The sequence below is a fragment of the Solanum tuberosum genome, unplaced genomic scaffold (genome assembly GCF_000226075.1).
Source record: "Solanum tuberosum cultivar DM 1-3 516 R44 unplaced genomic scaffold, SolTub_3.0 scf00239, whole genome shotgun sequence".
Taxonomy (NCBI): domain Eukaryota; kingdom Viridiplantae; phylum Streptophyta; class Magnoliopsida; order Solanales; family Solanaceae; genus Solanum; species Solanum tuberosum.
Window position 1 is genome coordinate 258,507 of NW_006239163.1, and position 10,384 is coordinate 268,890.

General features: G+C 34.1%; 1 protein-coding gene and 1 non-coding gene across 2 annotated transcripts; both read left to right on the forward strand.

Moving 5' to 3' along the window:
- Nucleotides 1-248: 248 nt before the first annotated feature.
- Nucleotides 249-5,932, forward strand: LOC102580437 (uncharacterized). Its single transcript, XM_006356905.2, has 2 exons — nucleotides 249-312; nucleotides 2,851-5,932. The coding sequence occupies exon 2, from the start codon at nucleotides 2,975-2,977 to the stop codon at nucleotides 5,726-5,728; it is 2,754 nt and encodes a 917-aa protein (XP_006356967.1). The 5' UTR covers nucleotides 249-312; nucleotides 2,851-2,974; the 3' UTR covers nucleotides 5,729-5,932.
- Nucleotides 5,933-7,877: 1,945 nt separating this feature from the next.
- Nucleotides 7,878-7,949, forward strand: TRNAP-UGG (transfer RNA proline (anticodon UGG)). Its single transcript has one exon. It is a non-coding gene; the product is annotated as a tRNA-Pro (tRNA).
- The last annotated feature ends 2,435 nt before the right edge of the window (nucleotides 7,950-10,384 follow it).

Here is a 10,384-nt window from a genome sequence, read left to right on the forward strand (position 1 = left end):
CAAAGTTGAAATATTTTTCAGACCCTTATCCCATTAAAATAAGTACTTGTGAAATAACACTTCACACATTAATGGTTCCCCTATGGGCATATTTGGAAAAACTGTCCTAACCTTAATTACCCCCAAAATTGAGGAAAATAACAAAAGAACCATAGGCCCACAGCCGTAATTAAACCCAACTCTAAGAACATTTTGGTACTATTACTGTTTAATCTCAGAATCTTCCTGTATATACAAATTTCCTCACTATCCTTTGCCTCCAATCCTTTTTCCTCAAACAACAGAACTCATCAACTTCACGTTCAAACCAATGTAAGTTCTTCATCAACTCTATGTTTTTTTGGTAAAGAAATAAAGACAAGTTCTTGTTTGTTTCCTTCAAAGAGTGATCTTTTATGTGTTTTTTGGTTGTGGGGTTGATGGTTTGGGGTTTGATTTATTTATAAAGTTTTGATCTTTATGGTGAATGATAGATTTCTGTGCAAGTTTAAACAAGTTCTGTGTTTTAGATGAGAAGGGTTTTTTTTTTTGCCTCTCTGTTTCTTGAATTTGACGAAGTGCATTGTCTGATAATCTTGTGTTTTGGCGTTTGCATGTTACTGGGAATCGCATAAAGGGGTGTCTGTTTAGTTTCTTCATATGCCCTTTTTGTTTGTTTGTTGTAAAATTGTGGTATGGGGGCAGTTTACATTCTTCTGTCTGTTAATCAGTTTCTGTGAAAGCTGTGATCTTGTTAATTCATGAATTTTGAGACTCTTTTGAACATTAGTGTTGGGTTTTTGGGTATGACAGACATGCAAGTAAACTTTTTTTGTTGTTGAAAATCACTGATCGAAACTCGAAGGTAATGGGCTTGCCCCTCTCTACACAGTTAAATACCAGGCTTTTGTCTGCGGCAGGATTGTAATCCGCTACTTTTGCCTAACCTAGACATCATAAGCTATGCTCTTACCATTAAACTTAAAGTGTTGGGGGCCGACATACGCACAAGTAAATTGTCCATGTTTTAATTTTAGTTGGTTGATTTAGTTTATTGGCACTCCATTATATAAGTCTTTTCAGTTTGGTTGGATATTTGTATGTTATAAATGCAAGATTTAGAGAACCTCTAGTTTAAAATTTCTATTATTGAGGTTGGGGGAGATAATGCACCGGAAAGAAAATTAAATGAAAGATTCCATACTTGAGAACCTTGAATGTATACCTGCCATACATCTCGTGCTGAACTATCTCTGCTGTTGAACTTAAGTCATGGGATAGAGAAACCATAATTTGTCTCAAAAGGCAATTTATTGCGTAATAAGATGCAATTGGATCTAGTAGAACACAATGGATGTAGAGGATTCATATAATCGAGCCCAACTAGTTTATAATTGACACATGCTCGTTATTGGTGTAACTTCCTTCTAAGTTGAGTTTGAATTCCAAGAAGGGTCGTTTAACATTAGAGGAGGCATGACGAATACAAGTTGCTTCTACTTATTTTTTAAGAATAGTAAACAGAAAATTTTCTGTACAGCGAAGTAAAGGTGGGACTGCAGTAACTCTTGGTCTAGTATAATGGTAGTATGTGTAGAAGCCTGTTTGTTAGCACATATTATGGGTAAAAAACTAAGAACAAACATGGACATTCCTTTTGATACCAAGAGTATATAAGTAAAATGCTTTTCTAACTTTATGGCTAGACTTCAATCATAGACATCCCTCTGGATCAGGTTTCAACTCATCTTTCCTCTATATAACCGGTTAACTGATACTATATCCAAATAATTACAAGATAATATGTGGACGGGATTGACAAAGCTGGTTAATACTTGATATACTACTTCCTGCAGCTATTATTATGATAATGATGTCGCATATGTATGTGTACACACACATATTTACATGTGTGTATTATGTAGGTAGGTCAAATGAGCTTGATGCATACTCTTTTTTTAGTAAAAAGCAATCTTGTGCTTGATGTATTCACTTTTTCAGTAAAAAGTGTGTCAACTGTTTAAATTGAGTATCTAAGATCGAAAAGTTCTCTATCACAAATTTGAGATGTAGAGAATATATTTCAGACGCTGCAATTATTGAAATTAACAGCTCCTTGAGTTAAATCGTAGGCTTTGTTGGGTATCGAGGAAGGTTGGAAAGAGGATGAGTATCTATTTTAGTGCGACAATATTTTGCTAATGAAAATTATTAACTTGGCAATGTGTGTGAAGAGGTAATTGAATCGAGTGAAGCTTCCAGATTAGATGTGATGTAGTAATTGCAAGTATATTCTTGTCCTTCTATTTGTGTTATTATATGGTGTTTCTTGTACTTCTATTATCATACAATTTTGTGGTAATTATTGTTCCCTTTTATTCATATTGATTTATTATGCGTTATATAGCACTTTATGATGGCTTCTTCACTTCCATTATTTCTTTTTCTGGACTGCTTTGTTTTGCTTTTCTTGAGCCAACGATTTATCGGAAACAACCCCTCTACCTCCCAAGGTAGGGTTAAGGTCTACGTACACTCTACCCTCCCCATACCCCACTTGTGGGATTACAGTGGATATGTTGTTGTTGTTGATCACTTTGGGGTTGAATTGTGTTTTCATTAGATAAAATGATACAATAATTTATTATGATATCAAACCTAATCCATTCTTGGCAACCCCTTCCAATGTTTCCTTTCCACTGCCAAATGCTAATCCTTTACGATTTAAACTGCTTAGAGTGTTACCCTTGCCTGTTCTCATTTATTTTTTTCTTAAAAAGGAAATGTGTAGCTGCATGAACGTCAATATTCTACAAATAATCATTTTAGTTTTCTCTTTCTTAGTTAATCTGAGATGCTGAACCTTTTCAGGGTACATGAACTTGAACAACTGAGGTGAATACTACAGTTTCTTAAATCTTTGCTTTCTACTGGAATCTACCATCTGAAGCCTAGGGTAAACATAAAAGTGGGGCCATCAAATTCTAGACTAGTGATGGACTGCAACAAAGAAGAGGCCATTAAGGCTAGAGGGATTGCTGAAGTGATGATGGGAAATAGAGATTTCGTTGGAGCTAAAAAGTTTGCATCTAAAGCCCAGAAGCTCTTTCCTGATCTGGAGAACATTACACAGATGGTTTTGGTTTGTGAAGTGCATTGCTCTGCAGAGAATAAGTCTTTTGGAAATGAAAAAGATTGGTATGGTATTCTTAAAGTAGAGCCAACAGCTGATGATGCTCTTATCAGGAAGCAATATCGCAAGTTTGCTCTCTTGCTACATCCTGATAAGAACAAGTTCCCTGGTGCAGCTGATGCCTTTTCACTGATTGGTGAAGCTCTATCGGTGCTTTCGGATCGACCTAAGCGTATGCTGTACAACAGTAGACACATTCCTTCAGGAAGATTTCAAGTACCAATGCAGCATAAAAGCTGCCAGCCAGATACCAGGACACATCCTTGGGTACAAGGTACTCAATCAGGAGCTCCAGGAAGCCAACCAACCTTTTGGACTGCCTGCCCATTCTGTTCTGTTAAGTACAAGTATTATAAGACCGTGCTAAATAAAATTTTGTGGTGCCACAGTTGTAAAAAGTCGTACACAGGTCATGAACTGAAAGATTCAGATGCAACACCCGGATCCAGTAGGAGTCAGCCTACTTCCAGTCAGAAGAAGGGTGCTGATGAGACCCTAGCCAGGAATCCATTTATACAGCCAAAGTTTCCCTCAGAGGTTAGTCAGGAGTCTAATAGGAATGGAAACTCGAAAAATGCATATAGAAAAATGAATAAGGAGGGATTATCAGGGGAATATAAAAAGAAAAACACAGAGAGAAAGAAGACATCAACAGAATATAGTGAAAAATGTGATTTATCAACAAGCATAGACTCTGAAGAAGATACAAATTTTGAAGTGGGCACTCATCTGCCTGGGCAGAAATCTCAATGTCTCAGTGAGGAAAACCGGCGAAGATCTACGCGGTGTAGACAGCGTGTCACTTACGGTGATAATCTAATTGATGAAGATGAAGAAGAAGGTCCTTCTAAGCGATCTAAGAGGGTAGGATATCCCTCTCCTACTAAGGAATCCGAGGTTCACCATTTGTCTCATGCAGCAACTCCCAAGGGGAAGGAGAAAAAATTGAAGGACAGTTTGTCCTCTGAAGAGAGCTTGCAGAACACAGAGCAGGAAGCTGAGACTGCAAATGAAAGAGTGGATGTACCTTTAAAAGGAAGTGTTGATCTTCCCTCAGATGTAGGGCCTTCTACTATGACTGAGCCAAAAACATTTGAATGTGCAGATCCAGATTTTAGTGATTTTGACAAGGACAAGGAAGAATCTTGCTTTAAGGTTGGGCAAGTATGGGCTGTTTATGATACTCTAGATGCCATGCCTAGATTCTATGCAGTCATCAGGAAGATTATATCTCCTGCATTTAAGTTGTGCATAACTTGGTTAGAGCCGGATCTGCTGAATGAAGATGAAACCAAATGGCTATCTGAGGGCCTTCCAGCTTCTTGTGGTAGGTTCAGACTGGGAAACTTAGAAGACATTGAAGACATTCCTATGTTCTCACATTTGGTATGTGCAATAAATAGAAATAACTATGGTGCCATAAAGATATTTCCACTGGAAGGAGAAACTTGGGCCATCTTTAAAGATTGGGATATGAACTGGTGTTCTCGTCTTGAGAGCAAGAAGAAGTTCAACTATGAGTTTGTTGAGGTCTTGTCAGACTATGCTGATGCTATTGGTGTGCATGTTGCATACTTGGTTAAAGCAAAAGGTTTCACTTGTCTTTTCTATCGAGCAGGAGACCCATTTCTAGTTCCTGCAAAGGAGATGCTTAGATTCTCTCATAGAGTTCCTTCTTTTAAGATGACAGGGATGGAGAGGAATGATGTTCCTGAAGGATCTTTTGAACTAGACCCTGCTTCCTTACCTACTGACCAAGTAGGCATTTTTGCTTCATCCATAGACCAGAGGAAGAGAGCTAATTTCATGGCATACAATCACATGGATTCTGTAAATTCTGCAGAAAACTGTGTTGGATCAGCATCTAATCAGGTTCCTGAACCCGAATTCTACAGCTTTGATGCTGAGAGATCACCGGAGAAGTTTCAAATTGGTCAATGTTGGGCGATGTACAGTGATGAAGATGCCTTACCCAGGTACTATGGGCAGATAAAGAAGATAGATCTTCTCCCTGATTTTGTGTTGCATGTGGCATGGTTGTATGCCTGTCCACCCCCTAAAGGTACAATACAGTGGCATGATAAAACAATGCCAATTGGTTGTGGACTGTTTAAGTTTCGAAACACTAAGCTGAACCCATATACTGGAACCGACACCTTTTCACATGAAGTAGCAGCAGAACCTTTGAAGAAGGGTGTATACAAGATCTTCCCCAGAAAAGGTGAAGTTTGGGCAGTATACAAAAACTGGAGTGCTCAGCTGAAAGGTAAGAAACTAGAAGATTGTGAATATGAGATTGTTGAAATAGTGGATGTTTCCGATAGTTATGTAGACGTGAAGTTCTTAGTGTGGGTAAAAGGCTTCAAATCTGTCTACAAGCCTCGAGTGGAAGAAGAAGAGGCTCACAAAACAGAGAAAATATCTGTATCCGAGCATCTCAAGTTCTCTCATCGAATCCCTGCTTTTCGCCTGACAGAAGAGAGAGGTGGCAGCCTTCGAGGTTTCTGGGAGCTTGATCCAGCAGCAATGCCTCTTTATTTACTGTGCACAGATTGAACAGAGGCAGGCAACCTGAAGAAGCATCCAAGTTTTCTTTTGTTGACCAAACTGTGAAGAGCTTTTGTACATCATGGCCATGCCAATTATGATATATTTTCTTAGTTTATTTCCTATCCCAGTATTTGAAGCTTTTTGTACATTATGGATATGAGTTGTGCTTTTCATAACTAGAAACTAGCTAATATAAAGATCTAAACTATATATACTCTCTTCTCTCTGATAATGTTTTTTTTATCATCTTTCTTTTTTCCTTTTTAAGTTATTGTGTACTGAGAGTTTATAAATGTGGAGTTCTTATTTTTGGAAAAACAAAACTATTTTGAACTCTCTCTGTTTCAGACTAATTGCATTCTATTCAAAGTTATCTTTAAAAACATTAACTTATTTGACACTAGTACTTGTCCGCACGAAGCGCGGTTATAAAATTTTCTTTTAAAATATGATCGAACTCATAAGTTTAACTTATGTATAAATTATTTGACGGAAAGAATTTGTGAAAACATTGTATGTTGAATATAAAAATCTGCATGTGTAAATTTGCATAAGAACACTTCATAGTAAGAGTAAATTAACATAAAAATGTTACTATGAAATAAGGAAATGAGTTTATTAGATTAATAACTTACAAATTATTTTCTCTTGTTAAACTAATCTTTTCAACCCAAATTAAATTTTACAAATCAATTATTATAATATATAATCTTCAAGGATGAACTAGTGCTTCTAAAAAAATGTTGGGAAGAAAAAATTCACAGTAGTAATTAAAGATAAGTGAATTAAAATTAAAATGTGTATACAAAAATGTCATGAAATAAGTGAAATGAAGAAAATGTTTTTACGTGAATATTGATGGGATATATTAAAGTTTGCCTTCATCTTTTTAAACCTTATAACGAAGAATTTGTAATTGAAACATCATGAAAAATTTATGTTAAGAGTAATAATTACTTTGGTTGTATAAGGATAAAGGTAAAAAATAATTATATTTCTTGACAAAAGAAAAGTGTCACCTAACCTTTTCTCGATTTCAAAATTTCTTATATAACTTCACTGAAATTCAACTAAAATATCTTATGAAGCTTATAATTTACAAATGATGAATTTAAACATACATGATACAACCAACAAACTCATTCAACCAAATTTCAAATAAGTATTATTTATATATATATCCACACAACAAAGTTTAGAAAGGACATCAAGCTTATTTATGGAGAGGTTATATATGAAGATGAGGCAAAGAATTAATCATCCATTATCACCACATTGAAGGATATATTAAGAGAATGAATTTGCTTCAAGTGTATGGGAATTGTGTCCATTCCATTCATTCCAATGATCCATGGTGGTGAGTGGACAAGAGATTTTAACATGTTATATTCTAGAAAAAAGCTGGCTAACAAATGAGAATGTTATGATTCTTATCTCTCATGGATGTGGAAAAAGTTTTAAGCGATAATTGTGTCTTTAATCATGTTAATGTCCTGTATTAGTTGTACATAATATGATAACAAATATAATAGAGTGTTATATATAATAATACAAATATATCAAACAGGGGATTAGTAATACACAAATTGGTAGTGTATAAAAATAATGTTAAATAGAGTGTATTAGTAATGCTTGCATTAGCAATGCATGTATTAGTTATGCTTGCATTAATTATACATAGATTATTTTTATGCATTGTATGGTTTGATGCATTAAAAATAGAATGCATTGCATTAAAAAAATTATTTACAAAGATAACCTTCACTATTATGGTGGAAAAGATATAAAAAGGTATTGAGGGGCAATTGAGTTAATGCATGCATTAAAACCATTGCATTGCTAATACCTAGAAATTCATGGTATTAGCAATACACACATTAATACACAATAGAGTGTATAACTAATGTTTGCATTAGTTATACATAGGTTGGAAAATAGTATCAAACAAGGTACTGGTAATACACAAGGCTAATACATGTATTATTTTTTTTATACACTCTACCAAACGATCCCAAAGTTAATAAATACATTATTTTTCTAATTCATCCTACTAGACAACCCTGAAAGATATTGTGACCAACCACAAAACGAAGATGTGAAGTTCAAATACATATTTTGATAAATAAAACTGAAATAGTAATTTGGTTAACAAGGTGGGCATTTGGTCTAGTGGTATGATTCTCGCTTTGGGTGCGAGAGGTCCCGAGTTCGATTCTCGGAATGCCCCTTTTTTGTGTCGCCCTCACTTTTATGTGAGTTTAAACTTAATTTGAACTTTTTACATGTTATAAGAGTGATAAAGCAACTAAAATATTTAAGATAGTAAATGAAAATGCTTCAATAAAAAATAATACAATCTCTTACATGTTTCTTAATTGACCTCTAAAAAATAATTTTTTAAGTCATTGTCTAATTAATTAATACAACTTAATAAAAAATAAATTTATTTATGAATTTTATTTTTAATATCAAACTTAACTGGAAAAAAAATATTAAAAAACTATGCGGGGCGAGTTGAAAATGAAAAAAAAAATTGTTATGCAATGCGGGGCGGATTAAAAAATTTGTGGGTTAAACTCAATTCGCCTCACCCCACACCGCACCACCCCATTGTCATCCCTACTAAAAACCTTATTTCTTTGCATGATTTTGGACCTACAATATAAGTTTATGAAAATAAATATATGTTTATCTTTTTATTAAAACAAACCTTTATTCATAACTCATCTGGGTGAATAGGTAAAAGCTGTGGCGTTTTGATTAAAAAAAACTTCATTTACCTATTGAATAAGAATATGTTTTACAAATTTCAAATGCACAGGTTGTTTAATAGTGGGATATTTCTCCTATATATTTCATTATAAATACTACTATTAATTTTTACATTTCAAATGACATATTTGAAATTTTGGTATGGTTATGGGCTTATGGTTGTAGGCTCTAGCCGAAAGCACTTCTTCTTGGTTGATAATTATTTTGGGCAAAGTTCAAAAATTTCATATATTTGAGGCTAATTACATCTTATTCTGGAAGTTTGCTCAATTAAAAAAATACTTATTTTTCATCGCCCGCGGATACATTCCTCTATTGTCAGATACATTGCAAATGATACATTGCTTAAGATTCTGTTGCATTTCTCTGTTATCGGATACATTGGTCTCTAGATACATAGCCTTTCAGATAAATAACAGTAGGTGTATGTATTGGGTACTAAAATACAATGAAATTTGTCATAATTGTGTATCAGATACATAATTATGAACATGATTCATAATGAGAGGGATGTATTCGAGATTATGAGGGAGAGAGAGAAGGAAAAAGGGTTTTTTGTAAAAAAAATTAAATGATAGGAAATTTTAGAGATTATGATATCTTAAGTTGTGTATTTATGTAATTTTTTCAATTATTTTGTGGTTAATATGTGTTTGCCCATGGATATAAATTGAAGTTATTTTAGATTTTATATGAATAATTTGGAGTTAAAACACTATTTACAACAAATTATAAGCATATGAAAAATAAATCAATCACAAGCGAAATCTGAAGAAACAAGAATATTTTAGTGATAAATCAACATGGGTACAATTTTGTTTCTCCGTTGATTCTTCTCTCTTAAGATTTATCCATCATTCGGCGGCCGTTAGTGGCATATTTTTCGAACTAGGATGATTTTAATTTGATCTCTGTGAATATTTCATGAATTTTCGAAATATTCGAGATGTCTCTTCAAGGGAATATATTACCCTTTATATAGACATGAGCTAGGGTTTAGGGTTGAGTAGCCTTCAATAATTAATCCTAACTGGAATCGAAAACATCTTATAGAGTCTCAACTAGAATTGAACGCATCTTGTAGAGTCCCACAAATTTTTAATGTCTACTTTTGTTGTTTTTTGAATTCTTGAAAATTTTGGAAGTCAAGTTCACGTTGAATACATGAATGAAGTTGAACCAAATTTTTATGGCCAAATGTGATTTTTGGAGTTCAACTCCAAGAAAAAGTGGGAAAAAAATCATGAACAAATGTCTCCATAAATTACTCCCCAAAAAATCAACAATAACAATATATCAGTGTATTCCCACAATGTGAGGTGAGAAGTTTTAACATGCCTAATTTCTTTGCATGATTTTGGACACCCTGCTTCTATTAAAATATTACTTTCTCGATACTATATTAGTTGTTTACATTACTAAAAATTAACAATAGCATACACAGTATATTCTCATAATGTGGAATCTGAAAGACTAGAGTATACACATACTTTACAGCCTCTACCTCAAAGGTGAGGTAAAAGTATTGTTTTCGATAAACCATCGGATCAAGACAAAACAAATCAGAGAAAAGTGTAATGGGGGTATAAGAGATAATAGGTGGAAACAAAACAACATGTAGTACATAACAATACTACAATAAAATATTACTACAATGAAACAACATGAAACCACAAATATCAACAAAAATTAAAAAACAAGTGACTACAAGCGTAGCACGTCGAGTAAAGGAAACTAGACAATATACTCCTACCTACTAGCATGAACACACTCCTACCTACTAGCGTGAATGCACTCAAACTTACTAACCTTCTACCCTAATCACATCCTCCACACATTCCTATCTAAGGCCATGTCCTCGATTAGATGCAACTGCATCATGTTCTGTCT